Source organism: Eretmochelys imbricata, chromosome 1 (assembly GCF_965152235.1).
Source record: "Eretmochelys imbricata isolate rEreImb1 chromosome 1, rEreImb1.hap1, whole genome shotgun sequence".
Classification (NCBI taxonomy): Eukaryota; Metazoa; Chordata; order Testudines; family Cheloniidae; genus Eretmochelys; species Eretmochelys imbricata.
This window is the reverse complement of record NC_135572.1, coordinates 188,372,976-188,399,910: the sequence shown is the minus strand read 5'-3', so window position 1 is coordinate 188,399,910 and position 26,935 is coordinate 188,372,976. Positions and strand designations below refer to the sequence as shown.

The 26,935-nt window shown below is 41.1% G+C and overlaps 1 protein-coding gene across 6 annotated transcripts in view; it reads right to left on the bottom strand.

Moving 5' to 3' along the window:
* Positions 1 to 24,127, bottom strand: part of RIOX2 (ribosomal oxygenase 2) — a 28,066-nt gene extending 3,939 nt beyond the window's left edge. Inside the window, exons 1-8 of one of the 6 annotated variants that reach the window (XR_013346510.1) lie at positions 18,624 to 18,780; positions 16,432 to 16,867; positions 12,968 to 13,087; positions 11,555 to 11,683; positions 7,419 to 7,522; positions 2,083 to 2,185; positions 1,179 to 1,344; positions 142 to 230 (exon numbers count right to left, since the gene is read on the bottom strand). Coding sequence is in view for 5 of the 6 variants with exons in the window: in XM_077820468.1 (XP_077676594.1) it covers positions 142 to 230; positions 1,179 to 1,344; positions 2,083 to 2,185; positions 7,419 to 7,522; positions 11,555 to 11,683; positions 12,968 to 13,087; positions 16,432 to 16,867; positions 18,624 to 18,625 (1,149 nt within the window). In the remaining variant the exon portion in view is untranslated. Of the gene's footprint in view, positions 1 to 141; positions 231 to 1,178; positions 1,345 to 2,082; positions 2,186 to 7,418; positions 7,523 to 11,554; positions 11,684 to 12,967; positions 13,088 to 16,431; positions 16,868 to 18,623; positions 18,781 to 23,535; positions 23,560 to 23,600; positions 23,747 to 23,993 lie in introns of those variants that run through there. The other 5 variants (XM_077820494.1, XM_077820487.1, XM_077820502.1 and 2 more) reach the window with 5 other exon arrangements.
* Between the last annotated feature and the right edge of the window lie 2,808 nt (positions 24,128 to 26,935).

Below are 26,935 nucleotides of genomic sequence, written 5' to 3'. Positions count from 1 at the left end.
TGAAATCTCATGACAAATCCTAATCAGATGCTGGGCAACTAAACAAACACTCCTACAAACAGTCCAGGACAGCACAACAAAGCAGCAAACATCACAGCAACAATCATCTGGAGTCTATGCAGGCAGTTTCATTAGACTTACAGAATTTTCTTGATCGGGTTCCACTGTAATTATGGCATGATCTTTAAACCGCAATCTGATTTTGCTGTCTAATTTTGGTAATTTTCCACCTAAGAGAAAAACATACGGTCCTTCAGAAAGGAAGGAAACTAAACCATGCTTTGCTGAGAATTTTGTTAAGCTTTTTTCTTCCTGTAGCTTAACAAAGTCTAGGAATGAATAGCTCTACTTTTGACTTCTGCTCATTCTCAAATACAGGGAGGAAAAAGCATTCTTTCAGATTCTGAGCCGTTTACACTCACACTCAGATTCATCAGACACAAATAGCTACAACAGCAAGTTGGTGTATTAGCAACAACCTCCACCAGTTAAAGCAATATGCACTCAGAATAAATATGTAATTCTAACGATCAAGCACATCATTAAACATTTGCTTCACTCATTTTAAATAGAATAGTAATCAGTTCAAAATTCAAATCATATGTAACAAATTTACTATTATCACTTTGCCCCAATCAGCACCTTTAACCCATGGATCTCAAAGCAGTTCAACAACAGACATTAGTTAAGCCTCACAGCATCCCTCCTTTCGGGAAGCTTAGATATTAGCCCCATTTTACAGAAGGTTAAACTGAAACTGGAGCACAGATAAAATGACCTGCCAGGATTCACACACACAGTCAGTGGCAGAGCAAGGGGTAGGAAGGATTGGCAGGAACCCTGGCATTCCTTGTGATCTAATCACTTAACAGCACTTGCTGCAAAACTTCTGAAATTTCCTCCGTGCCAAGTCAGGTGCCATGGCTAGGCAGCTGATATGAGGTCATCACAGTTCAATACACTAATTATAACCATCTCATTGCTACCTTGAGCTCCCATCTGTCTGCTGCATCCAACTCTTGTCTCTTGCCTTACACCCAAGGACTGCATTTGGTGTGCATGCAAAGTGTCTACCGGAATGGGGAGTTGCTCCCATACTGAGGCCTCTAATGCTACCACAGTGCAGATAGTAATCATAATCCCCCACTAAGGGAAACAATACTAAACTTAAATGCAACCTGGAGCCAAGGGATCAGGGCTGTTCCCCAAGAAAGGCGGTAATCGGTTCATAATGAAATCCTTCTTCATGTCAGAGGATCTCAGTTCTTTGGTGTTTTCCAGCTGGTCTGCAAGACTTCTCAGAAAGCTGCTTAATCTCCTTGTTGAGTCAGCTATATCCACCTGCTGAATACACAGAGACCCTCACACATGAGCCCACATTAATTATCAGAGACAATCCTAATTCACTAAAGAAGGGATAGGTCAAAATCCTCAAAGCATTACAGATGCTGGGAACCATGCTACTGTGTGGAGTCTGAAGTTGTATGAGGAGAGTGCTCACATTTGGGGCTGTCAGTATCCCTTTGAACTGTTTTTTCTCCATGAAAAAGTGAAGTTTCTAGTGAAGATCTGCTAAATCGATGACAGAGCGCTCTCCGGTCTACTCCAGTACTCCAACTCCCCAAGAAGAGTAAGGGAAGTCGACCAGAAAGCATATCTTGTTGACTCAGCGCAGTTAGGACACCGGGGTAAACCACGTTATTCATGTACCTAGAGTAGCATGACTTAGGTCAACTTACCCCGATAGTAAAAACAAGCCTTAGCATCACTAAGAACTCCGCCAGAAGGAGGTGGCATCTGAAAGGGACCCCAAAGCAACACTACGACTGAGAGGAAAGTGTCAGAGCTTGGGAACATGTTGGATATGTAGAGAGGGCAGTTCAACAACCTAGACACAGCTTCTGGGCGACCTATTCCTTGGGGTTGAAAACGAAGGTGAACTGCAAACCTCAAAAGGAGGTGATTTTGGTACTACACAATGGGGCCAACACATCAATAGGACTATGAGCTGCACTCTCCTGAACATTTCTTTAACATACAGAAGTTCATACTACATTTCCCCTCACAATTTCATCTCTTTACCATCAGTAGTTGCCTTGGTATACTTGTCCGTAGAGCCACATCTTCCTTCGCTGTATCAAACACAAGCCCAGGAATCGCATCTAACAAGAAATCTCCCCAAGAACTGCAGCGTGGAGGGAAACAAAAACAACTGAAATGGTGACACTGAAATAAGGCTCAAAGACACTATCTAAGCTGCTTCTCATCTACATAGAATGGAAGCTATGTATAGCTAACTTGGATAAAGCAAGTGTCTCTTTATTAGCATATTAGCTTGTTAATGTTGAGTTTAGATTTGCACTTAAAGCAAGGTTCTTAGTTATGTCTGAACAATACAGGGTATCCTTCCCAACTTTACCGCACTTACTCTTTGTGTATGGAGTGAATTTTCGGAGACTTTACGAATAAATCCATTACTGTATGAGTTAAAATTAATTGAAAAGTTTAAGAAATTTAGCACAGCGTCAGACCTTTGACTCCAGTGGTCATAACAAAATAACAGAGTAGCTTTCAAAAAAATTACTGAACCATTATGCAGTGGCTACATTTGAAAATTTTCTTTTAGGATTAATGGTAATTTTTTGCTGTTATTTCCCACAGCTGAAAGTTTTTGCTTCAGAGGCTGACGAAAATTCCACAATTCGTTCACAAAGGCTGTCATCTCCCATTGCACTCTATGAGAGCCAGGCACAGGGTGCCCTTAGCAAAGATGGCCACTGCCTCCATTCACCTGCTCCTCACGGTGCTCTTCTTTGCCTCCTGAAAGTATAGTGGGCCACCATCTTCCCTCAGGGCAGCTTGGCTTCACTCCCAAACAGCCTTAATTCTTCCCTGTAGTGACACCATGACGAAAAAAGTGAACATGTCTTTAAAAACTCAGCTTAAACCAATCTCAGACTACAAACACTAAAATGCTTTCATAATATGGCTATTGCATGGTGTCACTGAAAGGCAGAGTTAAGGGTGTCTGGATACCTTAACTGTTGTAGTTCAGTACTTAAACTTAAAAGAATTACAAACATGTTGAACTCTGATGTTGCTGGGTTTATACATCTATAATGTATTTTCCCTAAATCACAGATCTGTACTCTTAATCATGTCCATCTTGACACAGATTATGTCTGGGAATAATTAAGTCCTGAAAGGTTTCAGTTGGAGAAGAGGACTTTAGTCAAGGAGGAGTCCACACTATTCAAAAATCCCATGAAGCACCTGTCTGCATCCTAGGGTGACTACATGCCTTTGAAAAATCTGGCCCTTACTCCCTCTGCCTCAGTTCCCCATCTGTAGAAGGGAGATGATAATACTTCCTCTCTTGTCCTGTTTTGTCTAGTTAGATTTAAGCTCTTCGGGGCAGAGATGGTCTCTTGCTATGTATACTGAACAGCGCTGGTGCAATGGGGCCGCCATCTCGGCTGAAGCTCTAGACCAGTGGTCCCCACCCTCCTCCCTCCCCCCGGCTGGGCCAGGAGCAGAGACAAGGCTGGGAGTGGGGGCCAGGAGCAGGGGCCGGTGGTGGGACATGGCTGGGGGCTGAATCCAGGCTGGAGCGGAGCTGGGACTGGGTGGCGCTCCCTTCCCACCCCCTTGTAGGGGCTGGCCGGGCCCCCGGCACTGCCCCCCAGATGTTCCTCTGTGCCCACCTGGGGGGCGCACCCCACAGTTTGGGGACCACTGCTCTAGGCAGTGCTGTCATACAAGTGATACGTGAATAATAATGCCACCACCTCTGATTCAGAAAAGTTTACCATCTTTTTCTCCCTATGTGTCCCAACTGCTGCTGTTCATTGGGTGTATGTGGGGAAGGAATCTTTGGCTGATGTTAGTAATTAAACACTGGGGCGGCTTCCATCTTAGACCTTCCCCTTCCCTCCTGCCTCTGCTACATTCTAAACAGAGGCAGCTCTGACCGTAGTTTTTAAAAACAATCCATTCCCGCTACCATGAGCTGCATCGTTATTGCATGGCTACACTGCAGAGCCAGTTAGAGACCAGAGATGCACCAGGAAATTGAAGCGCCAGCAGCCTAAATAGGACAGTGAAATACTGGGAGTTCCAAGCTGAAGAAAACCCCACAACCAAAATATTAGGACTAGCCAAAGATTCCCTTCACATGGCAGGGAGTGACATCTTCAGCCACTGAAACACTTGGAGAAAGAGCGCGCACTGGTAAAGTAGATAGTTAACTTTAAAATGGTGATTTTCAGGTAATTTTATAAACACATTAACATGTAATGCAAACACACACATTTTCAAAAGGACCACATTAATTTAATTTGTGTTTATATATGCACACACACACAAATAGGCAGGGCTGATGGCTGCTTGTTACTAAGGTTGCCCAAAATTTCCTGTTAAATGACCCTGTTCTCTAATTAAAGTTATCAAACTTTAGCCAAACATTTGGGCTGAAATTTTCCACGTTGGTGTCCGCCTCAGACTGAATTGTTTTGAACAATTTTAACCAAAACAGTTCAGCTGTTTCCAAGATGAAGGATAGGGAAAAATATATTTTGCCCATGTTAAAAAATTCTGCAAATTGCTTCTCTGAAATGCTCTAGAGACCACATGCTTTGGAGCAGGGATTTGAAATTCAGCAGGGAGTGGTCTTTGTGTCGGGATGTGCCTTTTGCCATCCCCATGAAAAATCCACCTAAATTTGGCTACGTTATAAGCCTCTGAAAAACTGTACTTTGCACATGCTCAGTAGATACTTCTTGGACTTCAGCAGCTAAAATCTCCTAAGATTCCATCTTCAAAGAGCACGCTCCCTCCCCTCACAGCTACAAGTGTGACCTGGCTACACATGCACCATCCCAACAAAGAAAATGAGCATGCTTCAGCCCAAATCTAAAGGGGAAAAGGCAGACTCTCCCTGTAATTGCTGCTCTGGGATAGAGCTTGGCACCAGAACTGAGAGCAAGGATACTCTCTCTCCTGTGCTTTCAGTGAGCCCCCACTTCCAGGCAGTGGCAAGGAAGAAGCAGTGTGATTCAAATGCAGAGGAGACAAGAGGTGGGTCTGGGAACTGAGAAGAGGAGGAAGAAAAGCTGACTGGGAGTTTAGTGTGTAGGGGTGGAAGGGCAGAGACTGGCACGGGCTGGGCACAGAGAGAAGCGTAGGCACAAGGGGGCAAGTTAAGGTTGCACAGGAATCTCAATTCTGGCATTTCCTTTTGAGTGCTTAACTTTGCAACCTTAAGTGTTCTTATAATAGTTGTTTGTGTTTCATACATGTTTAGAGTGCAACACCACACAGCTTGCGGTGTATTTAGAATTCTGTATATCCACTTCTTGGGTATACATGTTACTTGATGAATGCAGACATCCAGCCATATTAAGCTGCCTACATAATCAAACCCCCATCCTGCTGTTTCTCTGTGAAGCCAGTGGAACACAAGCTAAGACTGCAAGTAAACATCACATTCATTCCATTGCCCTCAGTCACTCAGCCAAGGAAAACAACGCTTACAGGAGACACTACTCATGATGCCAAGGAAGAGCACAAAATACGACTTTGACGACTGTTGCATTTTAAGAGCTCTTGGAAATTTTCCCCAAAACAAACAGCACGTACCACACGTTCCTAATATTTATAGTCAGTCTCATCACTGCACTTTTCCCGCAGGCATAAGAAATACAGAGTAGCAGCTTTTCCTAAGATTGCTGCCCATGCTGCCTGGATTCTTGAGAGAATGTGAAGGAAGCTTCTATCTTGTTACCAATAGCCTGACGAGCATGGATAAATATTAGGTCATACTTTTCCTCTTAAAGGAACAGCACTCTTCTAGCCTCTTGCTCATTCTCAGAACACTCTAGGGAACGTGGTCCTTGATGGTACTGCTTCTCAAGTAACTCAGTGAACTGGCATTGTGTTACGCCATAGCTGATGGATTATGTTCACTCAACACCAGCCTCTCAAGCCTTCAGCAGTTATGTGACGGGGATCTGATGCAATCCAGTGTAAATCCTCCTCTTTCAATATTATTTGACAGATATTATAATAATTGTAAGGACTGACTTGAGCAGTTCCTCTTCTGATCATAAAAAGTGGTCACTGCAAGTGGATCCATAAAGCAGTGAGCTTCCTCAGCAAAATCTGCACCATGACAAGACAGCATGAGTTCTGCTAGGCCAAAGCAGGTCAGGAAGTATGGTTCTAATGCTGCCTCTCGATAATACGAGCAGCAAACACACTGTAAAGTAACTTTTGATTACCAGAACTAAATCGCACTGTAAATCAGTAAAGACTCACCCACTGTATGGGAGAGACATGTTCTCTGCTCAAAGCCATTTCATCTTAACCTTCAGAACATGAACCAATTTCCAGGTGGAGAAAATCTGAAAGCTGGTCATTTTACATGGTCACCAGTGAATCAAGTAGGAAGTGCTATTCCAGGGTTCAGTTTTCCAGCAGCTATAAAAGGTGGTGTATTAGGTTTGTGTTGCTTTGGAGTATGGGCAGGATGAGACGCCCCTACTGCTAAAAATCCTTCCCACATCTGATTCCTCACCCAGACCATTGAATCAGAGGCCAGCAGTGGAGAGACAGGTTAAGTGATAGCAGCGATCCCCCAGTGGGAAAAGGCATCAGCAGGGAGAGGGTGTAGAAAACAAAGGTGGAAGTTAATCTCTGGGGAAAGGCTGAAACGGGTAGATGAAAAGCATGAGGATATTTTTATAAAGGGACGGTTTACAGCTAAGACAAGTTTGGGTGCCTGGTGGAGGTGGCATAGGAGAGAAAAACTAACAACTCATCCTTGATGTGCTTAATATTCTCTGAGTTAAGAAATGTGCAATAAACTCTCCAGTTGGTGAGAGACTGTATAAAATGCAACACTGAATTTGTACCTGTCACCTTATCTTCCACCTAAAGTCCCCAGGTGATAAGTAATAAGTAAGTAATTAAAAATGATTCTGTTAAAAGCCGCCTACTTGCTATGTTTTTATGCAGCAATTAACTAATGATTTGCTTTCCCAGATCTTTATTACTCCTACATGAATACTGGCTTAGATTTCATTACAGTGTTGCACTTCTATGATATCATTCATCAGAAGATCTTATAGTACCTTTTCAACAACTTTCACAAAAGCCCTGCCAGGAAGGCAGGTAAAGTATTATCCCTATATTACTGATGGGAAAACTGAGGCACAAAAGCTAGGGTATTTGCCCATGCTCACACAGCAAGTTCAGTGGCTGAACCAGGAACAGAACCCAAGAATCCCAACTACAAGGCCTTTGCTCTAGCCAACAGACAGTACCACTTCTCTGAAACACACATATTTTAGGTCACCTTTAGCATTTATCCAAACAGTGTCCAAGGAAGCCACGCTATGAAAGTGGTAAAGAATAATTACTTGTTTTGGTAGGTGCTGATGGTCACATGAGTAGAATATGATCCCCCTAGAGGAGTGTCAGCTTGGTGGATAGTTCCTCTTGGAAAGTATAACAAATCTCCTGGCTAAAAGAAAATAGAAGCAGTTAAATATTTGAGTCTCTTGGTAACTACCTTACTGCAATGTTATCAAAATAAAGAAATTACTCCCTAGATATCAATGTTGACAGTTGAATATAAAATCATGCAATACAATAGACCCACCTTTCCATGCGACATAGCTGAGCGATGAAAGAGGACCTCTTAAGGATGGAGAGCCTGAGAGCTGAACTAAATTCTTCCTTATTATTTGTGAAGTCAAGGCAAATTAAAATTTACAATATGCACATTAAACTAGATACACACAAAATGAAGAAGTGACTGAGATCAGCCCATTGACAAAGTGAGCCAGTGGAAGAGTGACAAACAAGTGAAATGCTATCTGGATCCAACCTAACACCCTTGAAAGGGAAAAAAACTAGAGTTGCCTAGGAAAGCTAATAAAACCCATCTATGCTAGGTACTAACGTACTTTTAAACACAGTTTAAGCAGTTCTGGTAACAGGTCTTTAAAAAAATGACCACCCATCCTTCCTCCCACCACCCTCCTGTCTTAGCAAGCCTTGTGAGCAAGGGCTCTTTAAAAGTGATGGCAATTTAGCAGAATGGAAATAACAGAAAATAAAGACGAGAGAGCAGAGAACAGACTGACAAAGGAACACCACCTTGAAGAAAAAATTTGCACCACTAAAAGAAACGCATCACAGAAAAATATTTCAGGCCCAGCGCAGCTCTGCAAGAAGATGCCACCACCAACCACATGCTTCAGTTCCCAAGATCAAATGTTACACAAGCACTGCCAAGGATTTGGTTAACTTTATTCCTAAAATTGATTTTAATTAGATATGTGACTGCTACTGCAAATAAGGCTAAATTTACAGCTTCTCCCATTAAATTCTGAATACCTGAACAATGTATTCCCAGAGAGAGTCATAAAATAACTATGGTAAAACACAGAATAAATTTTAGTCTTAAATTTCATTTATTTGGCAGGCTCAAACCACTCTTTAGGCAGATCAGTGGTCTTAAAAAAAAAAAGATTTTAAGTGAATACTCTTCAAATGGCTTCTTCAAGTAGGTGAATTAAAGGTCTCCTCCAATTACAGAATTTCACAGGTTTTAGCAAGATCACTTATGTTTGCCCATTTATAAAGAGCTGTGGTTTGTCATAGGTAAACCACATGTGATTCACTTACCTTTTAACAAGCTTCCCTCTGCCATTAATAAATTCTCTTGATTATCTATCACAACTAGAAAGGATCCACTTGTTGACTTGTGGAGTAATTAACTTACGTTCTAGCTCACCTAGAGAGGAGCACCTCCTACAAGGAGTGCACCTAACTCTCCGGTATGTGTTAGCCCCGTTGGGAGCTCCCCACAGGAGAGTTACAACAGAAAAGATTGTAATCAAATGCTAACATTGGTTTATTACTTCTTTACAGAATGATTCGTTAATAACAACTTTGAACTATTTTGCTTTTCTAAATTACGGGTTTCCTGACGCATGGTAAGAAACCTTATCAGTCAAATTGCGGGGGGTTATATCCCTGACCTTACATTATGAAGAACAATGGCTAATCATTTGTCCTACCTGATCTACCTACCTTTCTCTAGACTATCATTTTGGTGATTAGGGAATAAAGTTACTAGGTGCTCAACAATACACAAAAAGGGAACTGATCTACTGGGTAGAAAGAAGTCAGTTTACAGTGTCACTCGTCAGAGCTGACCAACACTTTAAGGGCCAAATCCTGCTTGCCTTATTCACTTGATAGACCCACTGACTTCAACAGACTACTCATATGAGTAAGGCAAAGCAGGATTTGGGCCCAAGTCTTTAAGGGAAAACTGGTTCATACATAAGTGCATTATCAACATTAAGATGCTATAAATTAAGGACTGCGAAATAATTAGGAGGACCATGGGTTCTCAACCTAGGGGGTCACAACCCTCAGGAGGGTTGCAAACACGTGACAAAGGGTTATGGTCACACCTGTCTTTCCCTTCTTGCTAAAGGGAGGCGGGATCCCAGCTAGATAGATGGGGAAGTGTTCCCCAGTATGAAAAGGTGGATAATTTAACTGAATTAGCTATTGGTTAACTCTCACGGAGCTGAGCTCTGTGTTGGATACAGGTAGCAAACCAGTCCTTACAGTTCTCTGATGAAGAGAACCAAGTTCCACAGATACAGGCTGCAGGAAGTGGCGCAGGCCGAGGGATGTGCTGGCCACTGCTTCCCACAGCCCCCATTGGCCAGTGGGAGCCACGATCGGCCAAACCTGTGGACATGGCAGGTAAACAAACCGGCCCGGCCTGCCAGGGGCTTTCCCTGAACAAGCAGCGGACCGGCTTTGAGAACCACTGGAGTAATGTACTCTTTAATGAGATGAAGGGTACTAGAGTATGGCCCACCATATGCAACAAATGAAAGTGAAAAGGAACTATATTCATTAGACTCTGGATCAAATCTTACAATCCCTCAGACTTCTATTAAAGTCAATGAATTTCTCATTTATAATACTCACAACCTACTTCCGTCCAAAGCCAGGTTTTGACTTGAATCTGTAATGCCATACACTTGGAAAGAGTCCATTAACATGAGTTTCTCATGCAGAGACCTTGCAGGATTTGGCCTTATGACTGACACAAAAGGTAGAGAAGCTCATCATAGAACCACGGAAACGTAGGACTGCAAGGGACCTTGGGAGGCCACCTAGTCCAGCCCCTCGGCTGAGGCAGGACCAAGTAAACCTAGGCCGTCCCTGATAGGTGTTTGTCCAACCTGTTCTTAAAAATCTCGTGATGGGGATTCCACAACCTGTCTTGGAAGCCTATTTCAGTGCTTAAGTATCCTTAGAGTTAGAAAGTTTCTCTGAATATCTAACCTAAAATTTCCCTTGCTGCAGATTAAGCCCATTACTTCCTTGAGGGGGCCATTTAGGGATCTGGGGCAAAAATTGGGGATTGGTCCTGCTTTGAACAGGGGGTTGGACTAGATGACCTCCTGAGGTCCCTTCCAACCCTGATATTCTATGATTCTAAGACTTCTTGTTCTGCCTTCAGCAGAGATGGAGAACAGTTGTTTGCAGTTTTGGTCCCAGTATAGTAGAGAGACAAGGTGAGTGAGGTAATATCTTTTATTGGACCAACTTCTGTTGGTGAAAGAGACAAGCTCTCTGAAGAAGAGCTCCATGTAAGCTCAAAAGCCTGTCTCTTTTATTGGACCAACCTCTGTTAGCGAAAGACAAGTTTTCGAGCTTGTAGAGAGCTCTTCTTCAGGCTGAGAGCCTCTCTCTTTCACCAACCCAAGTTGTTTCCAATAAAAGATATTATCTCACCCACCTGGTCCCTCTCTAGAGAATAAGTGATCACTGTCCTCTTTATAACAGCCCTTAGTGTATTTGAAGACTGTTACCAGATCCTCCTTCGGTCTGCTTTTCTCAAGGTTAAACATACGGGTTTTTTCAACCTTTCCTCATAAGCAATGTTTTCTAAACCTCTTATTTTTGTTACTCTCCTCTGGACTCACTTCAGTTTGTCCACATCTTTCTTAAAGTATCCAGTTTGGGGCACCACAAAATACTCCAGCTGCAGTCTCACCAGTGCCAACTAGAGTGGAACAATTATCTCCCATGTCTTACATATGACACTCCTGTTAATACACCCCAGAATTATATCACCCTTTTTTGCAACTGCATCACATTGTTGACTCATATTCAATTTGTGATCCACTGGAACCCCCAGATCCTTTTCTGCAATACTACCACCTTGCAGGTCTTTCCCCATTTTATAGTTGTACATTTGATTTTTCCTTCTTAAGTGTAGTACTTTGTACTTGTCTTTACTGAATTTCATCTTGTTGATTTCAGACCAGTTCTACAATTTGCCTATAGGATACCCGACTGCCCTTTTCGCCAGACTGTTTCCAGTGCTCTGAATATCATTTTTATAAACACATTCAGGGCATTCTTCTTAAACAATGCATCAGAAAATAAAGTTATTACACTATTGTGTTTCACAGCCAAAGCCAAGAAAGCCATGTGCAGCAAATACTAGTACCTTTAATATGAATTCATGTGTTGGATTCCCAATCTGATCCTCTGATTCCACATTGTACTCTCGAGCTAAATGTACAGTAGGTTTGTAGAGACGCCAGTGTTTCTCTCCTTCCAGCTGAAGGATAAACACCTGCAAAGGGCCACAAGACAATATGCAACAAAAAGCCATGCTGTGCCTCAAACCTCCAGCTGCTCAAATTTTGAACTCTGAAAAAACCGAAGGGACTAAGTGAGAGAGATAGGTAGCAAAGACAAAAAAAGTCGAAGTGATGGCCTTACTGGTGACACCCAGAGTTCTATAAAGTTCAAAAATAGTTCTCTGCCAGTCACATAAGAACACAGAGCATGTGAAACAGCTAGTTGCATAACAGTTCCAAATGGAACACTGAATTCTATCGAAGGCTTTGGAGATAGCTGAGAGGTACATTCTGCATGTGTTAGGTAACTAAAAAGTATGTTTGTGTGCAGCTAAAATTCCTTTAACAAACAAAACTTCTAGATGCATTTATCTGAAGTGAAATTAAAAATAAAATAAAAACAACCTCTGATTCATGAGGAGACATTTATGCCTTTTATTTGTAATATTTCTAAAACCAACTAGAAAATATTTGTTTTATTTTTAAAACATGACAGCTAAAAGAAGAGAGTCAGGCAGCGTAAGTCCCCAACTTCAGGTTTTGTTTTTTTAGTAAGTTTTATAAAATGTAATGTTTTTACATTGTAATGTAAACAACGATTTTGTTATTTTTAAAAGTTAAATGAAGACATGTCTCGATTTAAGGCTTCCCTGGCAGCATTTACAAACTAGTCACTCTAGTGTTGTGCTACTAAACAAAGTACCAGAGTGTGCCAGTCTATTTCTATTGTACAAGCTGAAGAAATTGCAAAGAAAAGAAGATTTCCAAGTTTTTACAGTTTTAATAATTGGAAGGTCTGACCCCAAGAAGTGCTAGGCACCTACAACTCCCAATGAAATCAGCAGGCTCTCTCAGGATCAGGCCCTTGATGCATTCTAGGTAACAAAGGTAGGTCTGGAAGTTTTTAATTGATTTTTTGACCTGATCGTGACTTTTTAAAATCACCATCACTGCTGTAACACTTCTACACTGAAAGACAAAGGCTGCTGGGAAGCTTCTATAGCTTGTTGGCATCAACTTAAAATCCCACACAACAGTTCTGGAAAGCACATTTCACAGGACATTACCATCAAATTACTCAATACCTTTTCTTTAAAATGAAAGAACCCTTACTTTGACCAAATCTATACCTAGACAGAACATAAACCTGTCCACATATAAACGCACTCAAAGCTATCCAATAAGTGGATCCATTTAATGACTTCCATAAAGTGAACATACTTCCACCCTTGGAAACGCTGCTTGTAAATTTACAGATAGCAAGCTTGTTCTCTCACCTCAACATCATCGTAGTGGGGAGGCAGACCCTGGGACCCTGGAGGAGTAATGTAAACATTGGAGCCAACCAAAGAGCCAAAGTAGCATTCCAGCTTCTCCTGGATCTTCCACAACTCATCCTTTAAAGAAAGCAAGTGAAATTACCACAAATAAACGTTACTTCTAAAAGCAAGTGTGGCATTTGTTTTTTTTAAAGTAATGTTTGATGTATTACTCTAACTATGGTATCGGTCCACACAGAGGAACTTAAGTGATGGGAGAAACTGTAAAGGTAGTTTGCCAAATGTTTTGTGCTAGGCCGCAGGCCTATTAGGAGTGCTCCGAAAGGTCGAGGCCTACACGCAGCAAAGCAGCGAGTTATTGGCTTTAATGAAGGTAAGTGACACACCCGCAACAGGGACTCCAAGTGTTGCTGTCACGGAGGCAGGGACGGAGTCCGATGAAGAGGCAAACAGCGAGCCATAATAAGCAGTACACAGGAACAGCTCATGAATATATAATTAGGTACTTTTTAAAAAGGGGTTTTTTACCACCTGGCAAAGGGCCATTCAGGGCAGACAAAACCAGCCCAAAGCTGGTGATAGTTGGTTTTTTATGTTTTACAGTGACCTGTCGGCTCCGAGAAAGCGGAAGTTCCTTAGCTAGGCCGTAACAAAGTCTTCCGCAGTCCCTTACACCAAACAATGGAAGTTTGGAGTCCTACTAGAGAGGGATGCCAGTTGCCTCACTAGAACATGTCCATGGCTGAATGCTGTGTGGAACAGCAGAAAAAAATTAGCTGTGAAGGTAACCAGCAAGCCAGGTGCCAATCTGGAGGTGATATGCTGCCCTGACTGCTTTGGAGAATAGGTAGAAGGTACCTCTACCTTCCCTTCTTTATTATTTCTACAGATTTCTACATTTCTCTATTATTTCTACAGATTCTAAAAACAATGCGGCTAAGGGGAGGGAAAAAGAAACCAGAGTCAGTCAATCAATCTGTGAATAATATCTTAATGCAATCAATATATATAGTGTCTCTATTATACAGCATAGAATCATAAAGAGAGAGTAAAAGGTCCCAGCCCTGTTACTAAAGATACCAAATACAACACAATCAAATCACATTTAGAAAACAACGTAAGTTCTTCCATTATTCACTCAGTTCTAAGACACTAAGCTAGAATCTCTGACCATTGTTTTTTTTCCCGCCCTCAGCCCGCTCCAACCTTTCCTAGCATCAACATCTGGATATTTTTAGTGGTATGCCTCCAAATATAATTTAAAGATATTTGGTGTTAGAACTTCTAGTGTCTATACTTCAGTGTTATGGAATTACCCTCTTATTTAGGCCCAAAAAATGTATTTTAGCTTTTAAATCAGACTTGCAGAGACACATGTTGGAAGATACTTTTAAATATGTCCAAAATGTAAAAGAATTGAGTTACTCTATGAAAGATGTTGAATACTAATTATTACACTGCCACTGCCAAAACCTGTTGGTTTACAGTTAAAGATTCTTTCATGTCAAACCATTGTGTGCGCAACACAAACACACACACTTTCCTCCAAATCCTTTATAAACCAGGAAAGACTCAAGCCAGCCTTATCTCCCTGAACACATACACACAGGCTTATCCAGTTATCCTAAATATAACCCACACTCGGAGAATGTGGGGCCCTGTGATTGGTTCATAGGACAAGTTTGAGTCTTTTACAATTTCCATCTAGAGCCCGTCAAACTTTTCTGCATTTTGATTGTTCAACAACAAAAAAGAATGTTTTGTGAAAACTTTCACAAAACAATAAATTAATCCCATTTTTCAACCAGCTTTAGAGCAGGTCAAGATGTTTCAAAATACCAGCAAAAATATTTTTCATTAAAAAAAAATTAATTTTTCCCCAATCAGCTCTTCTTGCAGTTAGGGGATTTTTGACCTATGATTACAGTCAATAGGACTTGGGCCCCTAAATGCCTTAGGTGTTTGTGAAAATTTTACCCCAAGCCTTTTAGTTCAACCAGTAAAGTCTCATGCTTTTAGCACTGATGGTCTAAGTTTCAAACCCTAATGATAGCTCCCCACCAGAGTCAGTTACGCTACACTATACCTCCACCAAAACACCCCTTCCGTTTGGGGGTGAAAAAAGACATACAATGCACACATGAAATTTCTCTAACTCATATCCTAAAGCCAAATCTTAATACCAGCTGCACAACATGCCAATAAACAGTCCAAACATGGAATGTCTCAACATTGCTGAGCTTAGTTATGGTTTGGCATTGCAGCTATCCAAACTGCTTTTATTATTGCCTTGTACGTTCTCAAAGAAGGTTGCTCCCATTATTCCTCTAGTTCCTTTTAAACCCTTTTTATTAATTGCATAAACGAGTTCTAAAATATGCTGCCGTCACCCACATCTGACAGACACGACATGCTTAAGGAATTACACCCATATCGGGGTCCAAAATCAATGAATAGCCTGAAACAGAGGATGCCTTCCTGCTACCCCTTCTACAAGAAGGCAAAGGAGTGCTATCAATTTATGTGCATTCAACAAACACTCTAGACTGCACTATCCACTCCATCTTCAAATGCCAAATATGACATTGAGCCCCAGGACTACAGTGAAATCAAAAACACCCTAAGCAAGATATTACATTTGGGGCACAATTTTAACAGATATACCTCCCAAGAGACTAATACAAAATTAAACTGTAAGTTGGCATAATTGTGCCTAATACCCAGCTCAGGGTATTGACATTTCACCCCTTTGTAGACTATACGTGGAACCATCCTCTCCTTCCCAGGGTTACTGATTAAATCAGTGCACAGTGAACGCTAAAAAGTAAGAAAAAGACAAGCAAAAGAGAAAGCAGAGTGAGCGGTTGCTAAAATGGACCATGCTACTAATTATGCTGTAATTCAATACTAGTGTGTTTTGTTTATAAGAAGGTGGAGTGTTTTGGAAATATTTCACACCTTGCTGCCTTGCCTCAAAAGAACCGGTATTAAAACCTGCATTTGCACACAGAAACAAAAACAAGAAGGGGTGGGTGCGTGAACTTTAAGATGAAAATAAAGATGGGTAATAATTAAGTTTGTGTTTATCCTTCCCTAAATTACAATGGTAACAAAACAAGCTTTTAAGGAGGAGTTCTAATCTTCTTACACCATGGATCAGTCTGTAGACATGCCCCTTGCTAAAGCATGGAAGGATGGTGCATAGAGCAAAGTATGAAATAGTGTTTTAATTCAGACAGTTCATTTATAAAGTAGTAGGTGTTGACAGCCTGCTGGCCAGCAGCTTAAACCAATTTCCCCGATTTCATTAAGATACATTGTGATACACTAATATACACTGTGCCTCCAACCTGACTGAGGCAAATAAGACAGCAGCTAGGTAATATGCAGCATTTGTATTTTACAAAAACACATAATAAGCAGGACAGGAGCCACAATCTGTGGGCAACAGTAGATCTAACCTTAAATCTCTGAGGCTGGTGAAACTGTATCGTTGCTTTTTTCTGATCAAAGTCTCTCTTCAGCTGCATATAGTTCACTTTGCCATCTTTATTTAAAACCTTCTTTTTTCCATTCACACATCTGCAGATATTAAGATCTCTTCCATAGTAAAAACCCTGGCTGGACAGCTCCTTCAAATCCATTAATTGGAAGAGAGACTGGTAGTAAGCAGCCACTGAAGGGTCATCTCTCTGAATAAGCAATGGCTTTTGTTCCCAGTACTCCTTGAAGAACTTCTCTTGTTCGATGGGAAAGATCAAACTTTCAAAGACACTGTCTGGGCTGTCATAGTTCATAGGTGAAGGCGGGCAAGATGCTTCCACCTTTGCTCGTTTACATGGTACATGTACTTTCCTTCCTGTTTCGGCTTGTTTCCCTCCTTTCTTCGACATGTTCCTGTTAAAGTTAATAAAGAAAGTAAGGCCACTAGAAACAATACAGTAAATCAGCTAAGGGGTTACAGGCCCAGATCAGCCCCTCTCAGTTTAATACATGACAACCTGGGGCAGGGAAACTGCATGAAGAGCTCCTTTCCGATTCTCCCCTTCTCCTACAAATTATTCCATAGGGACAAGGGAGAACATTCACATGTACCATGCACCTCAGTTCCTCTCACAAACACTTAGTGATTCCCAAAGACCTCTGCAGGTAGCTGTTGCTCACTTAGACCCCAATCCTGCAACTGGCTTCACATTTTTGGGGGTACTGGAGGGTTGATTTATGATTGTTGGCTGTCTCAGGTTGGCAATACTAGCTCCTCATTTATTTCTGACGACTGCCTTCAATCTCACAGTTTTACCCTTACGAAGAATGGTCGCCGCTTCTAATTTTTGTCAGCAGAACTGATGTCACAGGCTTAGCTGGCAAGATGGCCAACACCTCCCATGGCTTCCAGTGGGGGTGGGGGAAATTAAGCCAGCCTGACCTCAGGGAAGATGGTGGCCTCTTAATAACCACTGGAAGGCCAGAACGTGGAGGTACTGGAATGACCCTGTAGGAGCAGCAAGGAAGGTGAATGTGTTAGAAAACATGACAGGAAACTATGAAGAATCAGGGGGTTCAGGAAAGGGCAGGGAGGATAAGTCACATGCTGAGGAGGGCGCAGTACAATGTGATGGATAGGGGACTGTCAAGGAAAAGGGAAGGAAATAAGGGGGACAAGTGAGCGTAGGGAGTAGAAGACTGTGAGGGAACATGGAAGAAGATGTGAACGGGGTAGCTGGCTCTCCTGTTTAGTTAGGGTGGGGGATAGAACAGGAGCACCCCAGGAGATAGAGTGTAAGCAGAGTAGCAAACTGGAAGGCATTTGTGTTTAAGGTTGAATTTTGAACCTGAGATCATCACATAAGAATTTAGGATGAGCAGCTTCCCTCTAAAGGTAAAAAATTATGACTTAAAAGCAAGCCAACACACAATTATATTTTAAAAATCTTATGATTTGTGAATGCTAGGCACTGGCAATACTCAGTTTATAGGAAAGAGAAAAAAATTACACTGGAAAGAATCAAACTGGTGTCAGCCTTAACAAAGCATTAAAACTATCAAAACACTGAGGCCTTTCTGATGCCCCTACAGAATTATACACTCTAACGGGATATATTGTAAGGCTGCACTTTGATCTTGTGCAAAACGGTCAAGCTTTGTGGTTTATACCAGGGTGGATTTAATTTAAATCAAATTGATTTAAAAATCAATAGTCAGGAAGACTCAATTTAATAATGGATTTCTACATAAAAGTGCATTCTTGTTGGTTGTTATAACCTTAATACATATTCTTCACAACTCAGAGATAGACATAGGTTTCATTTTTAGAAGGTACACACTTATACATTTTTAAACAGTGATTTATTTTGAAAACTTTTCAGATTAGTTTTACAGCTATATCAGAAAATAATTGGTTATTTCATTTACCAAAGGTAACTGAAGCCATTATTTATGAAGTCATTGGGAGGTGAACTATCTCCAATTCTACAGGTTAATCATTAGTATTTGGAGGATTTTCTTGCCATGCTGTATTAGGAGAACATCACCAGACAGACATTTAAATTGTTTTATTTAACTAAAACAACAACGCTAAGTATTATGGATTTTTTTCTTCAACAGCAAACATATAATATTTTAACAAAACAAGCATATGTCCCTCGCTTCTCACATTTATCTCCAGACTTCTTCTCCTTCTCCAGATCTAGTCCGCAGCCAACAATGTTCTATTCATTGAACTTTTTGAAACTTTGCACTTTTAGAGAGAGGTAAGGGATTAGGGTGACCAGATGTCCTGATTTAATAGGGACAGTCCCAATTTTTGGGTCTTTTTCTTATATAGGCTCCTATTACCCCCCCCCCCCCCGATCCCGATTTTTCACATTTGCTGTCTGGTCACCCTATAAGGGATTGACTCTGTGTTCACAAATTTGCAGAGGGACAACAGAGTTGAGGTTTCTAATTTCTCACCTCTATATATTATTTATTTACTTAAAAACATTTTTGCTGTTAAGAAGCATGTTACCTCTGGAGACACAAATCCACAGTTTGAGAACCGCAAAACTAAGCATCTCTGATGGTATCTTCTAGACTCAGCACTGAGCCCCATTGGGTAGATAAAAAGATTAACCTAAATAATCTATACAGAAGCCTGTGGAACCCCATAAAATTGAGTCCCTAATCCATGAACTATTGGAACTCATTTACAAAACTTTTCTTAAATATTACATGAATATATTGTCTCATACTATAGAATTAGAATTTATAATCCCTATTCCATGATGAGATATCTTTGAGCTATAATGCCTCTTAATTAAAACTATCTTTAGATAGGTTTTTTCCTCAAAAAGTATTTTATCAAAAAAATCCGATTTAAATAAAAAAATCTGATTTTTTTTTAAAAATCATTGATTTTTATCCACCCTGGTTTATACTGTCACTGGGAACCTTTCATTACAGACTAGCAATTGTACAGTTGAAAGTCATTTATTTTGCTCTTCTAGGCAAACAAAATGCTTGTGTGTCATTATGTAAAGACAAAGTCAATTCATCACATTGCTTCAACGATGCAGCGACACTTTAAAAAGGCAGAAAGGTAGCACATAGTGTACTGGGGAGAAGTAAAAATGCTGAAAATGTTAGAATCTACTACTATAGATACATCAATAACACAAATGTAAACAAGTTTAAGTATCTGTACTTTTAAGACCTATACCAATCACACCAGCCTCTTGGCACATTTACCTGTTTTTAAATGGAAACTTTAAATGTAATCTAGGGCTGTCGATTTATAGTAGTTAACTCACGCGATTAACTTAAAAAAATTAACTGCAATTAAAAAAAGTAATCGCGATTAATCGCACTGTTAAACAATAGAATGCCAGCTGAAATTTATTAAATATTTTTGGATGTTTTGCTACATTTTCAAATATATCAATTTCAATTACAACACTGAATAGAAAGTATACAGTGCTCATGTTATATTATTTTTATTACAAATATTTGCACTGTAAAAATGATAAAGAAATAGTATTTTTCAATTCACCCCATAAAGTGCATCTAGTGCAATCTCTTTATTGTGAAAGTGCAACTTACAAATGTAGATTTTTTTGTTACATAACTGCACTCAAAAACAAAACAATGTAAAACTTTAGAGCCCACAAGTCCACTCTGTCCTACTTCTTGTTCAGCCAATTGCTAAGACAAACAAGTTTGTTTACATTTACGGGAGATACTGCTGACTGCTTCTTATTTACAATGTCACCTGAAAGTGTAAACAAGCGTTCGCATGGCACTTTTGTAGCCAACGTTGCAAAGTATTTACATGCCAGATATGGTAAATATTCATATGCCCCTTCATGCTTTGGCCACCATTCCAGAGGACATGCTTCCATGCTGATGATGCATGTTAAAAAAATAATGCATTAATTAAATTTGTGACTGAATTCCTTGGGGTAGAATCGTATGTCTCCTGTTCTGTTTTACGCACATTCTGACATATATTTCATGTTATAACAGTCTCGAATGATAACCCAGCACATGTTCATTTTAAGAACACTTTCACAGCAGATTTGACAAAACGCAAAGAAGGTACCAATGTGAAAGTTCTAAAGATAGCTACAGCACTTGATCCAAGGTTTAAGAATCTGAAGTGCCTTCCAAAATCTGCGAGGGATGAGGTGTGGAGCTTTCAGATGTCTTTAAAAAGCAACACTCTGATGCGGAAACTACAGAACGTGAACCATCAAGGTCCGCTCTGCTTTGGATCATTATTGAGCAGAACCTGTCATCAGCATGGACGCATATCTTCTGGAATGGTGGTTGAAGTATGAAGGGACATATGAATCTTTAGCGCATCCGGCATGTAAATACCTTGCGATCCCGGCTACAACAGTGCCATGTGAACACCTGTTCTCACTTTCAGGTGACAGTGTAAATAAGACGTGGGCAGCATTATCTCCTGCAAATTGTAAGCAAACTTGTTTGTCTGAGTGATTGGCTGAAGTAGGACGCAGTGGACTTGTAGGTTCTAAAGGTTTACATTGTTTATTTTTGAATACAATTATTTTTTGTACATAATTCTACATTTTTAAGTTCAACTTCATGATAGAGATTGCACTACGGTACTTGTATTACGTGAATTGAAATATACTACTTCTTTTGTTTTTTTACAGTGCAAATATTTGTAATAAAAATAAATATAAAGTGAGCACTGTACACTTTGTATTCTGTGTGGTAACTGAAATCAATATATTTGAAAATGTAGAAAACATCCAAAAATATATTTAAATAAACGGTATTCTATTATTGTTAATTCATTTTTTTAATCATTTGACAGCACTAAGGTAAACAATCTGTAGACAGGGATTTCATTTAACAGAAGATTGGAGAACAACAGACTATATAACTTTATTGTTAAAGTGAGCAAGAAACACAAATCCAAACAGTGATATTCAATTTCTTTAAAGTGTTCCTGCTTAGAATTAAATCACTGAAGCCAAACAATGATTAAGGCCAAAATTTTAAAACCAGAGTCCAGAAACGTAGGCTTATAAACAAACATTTGAGCAACTAAATAGAAGTGACCTGAATATTACTCCTGGTGGCTCGTGTCAAAAAATTAAAAATTCTGCGCACAATATTTTAAAATTCTGCGTATTTTGTCAAAATAACACTATATAATTGTACCAGTTTCAATTATTTTGGTAATGTATTCAAAATACCTGTCAGCAAGTATGTCTGTAACAATACAGATACACAAAAAATTGCCCCATGTATAGAGAGTTAAAGAAACCTGTACAACAATCCAGTTCCTGTTTCTCTCCTCTCCCTCACAGAGCCCAGCTAGGGGGACAAACACACACACCTCTTTCCCCACCAGAATCCAGTCATGGGGTCCCTCCCCAGCCCAGACACTTTCACCCCCTCTACCCAAGGCCAGCTGCAGAGCCCCTCCAGCCCAGAAACTCATAGCCCTTCCCACCAGAGCCCAGCCACAACTACTCCCACCCCAGACACTCTCTACCCCAGACTCACACCTCCAACCCCTCAGAGGCCAACTGTCCAGTGACCTGTCCTGTTCATTATATGTCAATCCCCCAACTTTGTGTCATTTGCAAAGTTTATCAGTGATGATTTTATATTTTCTGCCAGGTCATTGATAAAAAAGGTTAAACTGCATAGGGCCAAGAACTGATAGTTACAGGAACCCACTAGAAACACACCCGCTCAGTATTGATTTCCCATTTACAACTGCATTTTAAGACCTATCAGTTAGCCAGTTTTTAATCCATCTAAGGTATATCATATTAATTTCATATTCTAGTTTTTTAATCAAATTGTCATGTGGAACCCACTCTCAGGATTTGAAACACCCTGGCTTCCCGAAAATACTGGATCAAATCCCAGCAAGGTCACCTCAGGCCTTCAGCCTTGCCAGGTAGATAAACAGCATTCCACGCACGAATGTGAATGTGGGGTTTCAGATGAAACTTAACAAATAAAGGTTTTGAAACGTCCCCACACTGTTGTACTGTGTGCCAGTTAGCTGCTGCCTTCTGCCAGAGCGGGTCTTGCATTTTAATAGTGCTGTATGTATGAAGTATATTAGTATTCCGGGACCCTTAAGGGATGAAAGGTGCTATCATTATAAGATATTATGCAGTCTACATATAGCTTGATCATTTAACTGGGCATGAAGCCTCTGCTCCACCCCAACCACTTTAATAGGGAGGATTCTTCATCCTTTACTCCCCTCCTCTCTAGCTCCAGCACATTAAACTGAACATTTTAATAATTACTGCCTAGGCTTGGAAAGATCAGATTTTTATCAGTTAATGTAGCTAAAATCGATTTTCCTGCACACGCACACACACAAACCAGCAACAAATTTCCATCCTTTAGGGAAATTTACAGAAAAATGCTGCTTGAAAAGGTATCAGAGTTTGATTGAAGGATATTTACTTCCTTTATTTCCACACAGGAAGTTGACAGCCTGCGCCTCAGCACGTATAAAGGTTTAACTTCTTGAATCCCAACGTCTTTGGTCATTAAAGCATTACTGCCACCCCCCCATTTTCCAACAACTGTGAAAATTTAAAACTTGATACAGAGGATTTTAAAAGGCGGAAGGCTCATAATTTTGCGCAACTGTGAAACACAAAAACCAGGGGAAGAGGCTTTAAACCAAACATCGGTATTCTCCATCAACATTAAAAGCCGCAGCCTGCCCAGCCCACTCGTGCCCCAGGCGCCCCTGCACCCACTGCAACCGGGCGAGGAGGAAGGGGGGCGGCAGCGGGGGGGGGGGGCACACAAAGGAACAGGGGCTCTGACACCCCCGCTGAAGCCGAGCTGTCCCCGCCCAGCGCGGCCTGACAGGGAATGGGGGGGGGGGCAAGGCCCGCAAGGTGCTGGGGGGGGGTTGGGGGCGGGAGGTCCGGGCGGGGGCGTGGGCGTGGGGAGAAGCAGAGACACAAGCGCTTGCCCAAGGGCTGCAGCCAGGGCGGGCAGCCAGAGGCCGAAGTTCTCTCCCGCCGCCGCCCGGGCCCCTCCTGCCCCCAGCCGGCGGCTGCAGCTCTTACCCGGGCTGCTCGCCACGTGGCTGTCCCCGGCGTGGGGTGGGGGGGGAGCCGCCGGCCGCACTTACCTGCTCGGCGCGCGGCGGGAGCGTGACGGGGCCGCGCACGCGCGGCGGGCGGAAACGGTTGGGCAGGGCCCGGCCTGGAGGAGGTTGGTCCGCGCGGCTCTTCCTGCGCCGCTGTGCCGGGGCCGCGGGCTCCTCCCGCCGCCGCCGGATCTCCCCTGAGGTGGCGGCAGGAGCCAAGTGGTTATTCCCGCTCTCCCTGGCTTGAGTTAAAATGCACCCACGGGCCTTGCTAATCGCCCCCGGCGAAGGGGAGAGGGCCGCGGCCGGGGCAGCCGTGCACGTCGCTTTACCAGCCCTCTCCTGCGTATCCGTGTGGCGGCTAGGAGGGGGTTGAGCGGAGATAAAAGTTTTGTTAGTATGAATTTACTGTCGAGCACCTCAGGGCAGCCCCACCTGTTCAAAAATCATGTCACGTCCCGTCCCCTCCATCATGCCGTTTTTAAAAACAAGTGTCAGCTCTTTATTTGCCTCTCTGGCGTCGAGGCGTTTTACAGTTCACATGATTAATCTTTTCTGCAGACACGAGGGCTATAAACAGCCTCTCTGTTGTTAAGCTAAGGTTGTCACATGATCACATCCTTAAAGGTCCGGAACTGGAGTTTTGAGAAAAACACCACCACACATCACAAACATCTCAGTAAAATCAGGATCACTGCCAACACAGCAAGCAGTGAAGCCAACAGTGAGTTATGCAAATCAGCCAAGCCAACAGTGAGTTATGCAAATCAGCCCAAGGATAATTGTAGTCTCAAGCCTGCAAACACTTGTGTGCTTAACTTCAAGGCATGCAAGCATTACACTTTCTCTCTAAGGGGACAACTCTTGAGCTTCAAGCAAAGCATGTGCATAAATATTTGCAGGATTGGAGCCAAAAACTTTACAGCACAGCTTTATTTATTCTGTATATGGTACAGACAAACTATTCCAGAACTGGTTTAGAGAGTTTTTAAAATGTTTCAGAACCGAGCTTTGTATCCCTCCTCCTGTTAAGACTTAGGCCCCATGCTGAAAGCTGTTTTGTACAGGCATGTACTCAAGTGCTTTGCTAAATATAGATGGATTTAAGCACAGGCTTAAAATTAAGAATGTGCTTAAATATTTGCTGATTTGAGGCCTTAGTTACTATGAGTCCATTTGAACAAGGTGTGTGTGTGTGAGAGAGAGAAATAAAACATTTTCTGAGTGTCTACAAATAACAGGTTTCAGAGTAACAGCCGTGTTAGTCTGTATTCGCAAAAAGAAAAGGAGTCCTTGTGGCACCTTAGAGACTAACCAATTTATTTGAGCATAAGCTTTCGTGAGCTACAGCTCACTTCATCGGATGCATATTGTGGAAAGTGTAGAAGATCTTTTTATACACACAAAGCATGAAAAAATACCTCCCCCCACCCCATCAGCAGGAGAGTGGGGTGGGGGGAGGTATTTTTTCATGCTTTGTGTGTATAAAAAGATCTTCTACACTTTCCACAGTATGCATCCGATGAAGTGAGCTGTAGCTCACGAAAGCTTATGCTCAAATAAATTGGTTAGTCTCTAAGGTGCCACAAGGACTCCTTTTCTTTTTACAAGTAAACAGAAAACAGCTTTTCTATCTAAAATGTCAGGATTTTATAGACTAATTTCTCATGCCATTCCCTGGCTAGAAGGGAGTCTAGGTCGCACCGGAAAGGGGAGGAAATTTCCCATTCTGAATGTAACAAAACTCCCATCCCGGAGCCCTGAAGGCTCAGGAGATATCAGGCTGTAAAACCAAGGCATTCTAAAATGTATCCCATGGTTCTGCATTTTATCACCTGGATAGCACCTCCACATATATTTACCCCATATAATACTAACTGGAGGCGACATTCATAGGGCAAATACATTTTACCACGCATCTTCGACCACCTCTGTCCACTAAAGCCTTGATTTGATAAAAGATTGCTAAAAGAGTTAACATGATATCAACCAAACCTAACGATGTTAGGTAATAAAATAACTATATCTTAGCCCCTACTGTAGACACAGGTTAACGCCTTTTTGCACATGTTCACTGGTTGTGATCTAGCCTCATGGGAAAATAACACAATTTCAACCATGGTTTGTTTTCCCAATCTATACATGGCCTAATACATCTCACCATGATTTATTCCAACCCCCTGAGAAGATTCTTACAGCCACCATTATAGAAAAAAAAATCTGTCAGTGAAATGGTTCCTCATTCTTTGACCAAACCAATCTGGAAACTACATTATAATAATTCACAACAGATAATAAACCACACTGGAACTAGTTATTAATTGGTCTAATACATTAAACAAGATCGAAAGCTCAATTTTGATTCATTTTGTGGGGTTTCCTGTACAGAATCAATATAAATTTTAAAATTTAGCTACATTCCTCTATATTTCCAAAACTGAGATTTGAACCATTCTAATAATAATCCAACATCTTGGATAAACATTCAGAATCATTTTAAATATAATAATCATCCTAGAAATAATTATGTACATTTAGTAAAAGAGCTAGTAATATAGTTTTATTTACATTAAGGGGAATGCCAGAAAATATTAACTGGATCTTGCTAAACTTCTGTCGCCGTCCATTTATAGCTCATAGTAATGAAATACCTACCACATACAAAATAGTATAATCAGCAAAAAAAATGAACTAAGGGACTTCATCATAAGACAGATATATACAAGAAAGAAATAACAAAGATGAATAAGAGATGTTAACTAGGTGGTTTGGGGAATTGGTAATGCGGAATAATAGAGCCTTTTGACCTTTAAATTAACAGTTTAAATACAACCACAAGTAGTCTGAGTCATTTTTTCGAATCTATAGGTGTCCATATTACAAAAACTTATAACTCCATAAACTACAACTAATTTTGGCCCTTTTAAAAAAATTCTATTAGCAAACTCCTGGATGCTGACTAAATAAAATAGTAAACCATAATACATTAAATAATAATAATAATTGGGTGAAAGGACAAATTTGCATTTTGTGCCATTTGGTCCTGTTGTGCCAGTTTGTCACCAGGTGACCAATTTAAAAAAAAATAAACCCAGTTTTGAAAACTACAGATGATCATGGGCTGCTGATTAGTGCAGAGCACATTCAGACTGGTTAGGTAAGGGGAAAACTTTTCAATGGACAAATCTAAACGGATAAGATATTTATTTCATAAGGATTAAAGAGCGAAAATTAAATCTCTCCATTAAGCCTCTTTCCCCCTCTCATTTGGCTGTGAATTTAAAAAAAACCCCTCAAATTCCTTAATTTGACTTGCTCCTGGGTTCACATATTAATATAACCCATGACCTCACCCAGCATTCAGCATAATTAGCAGA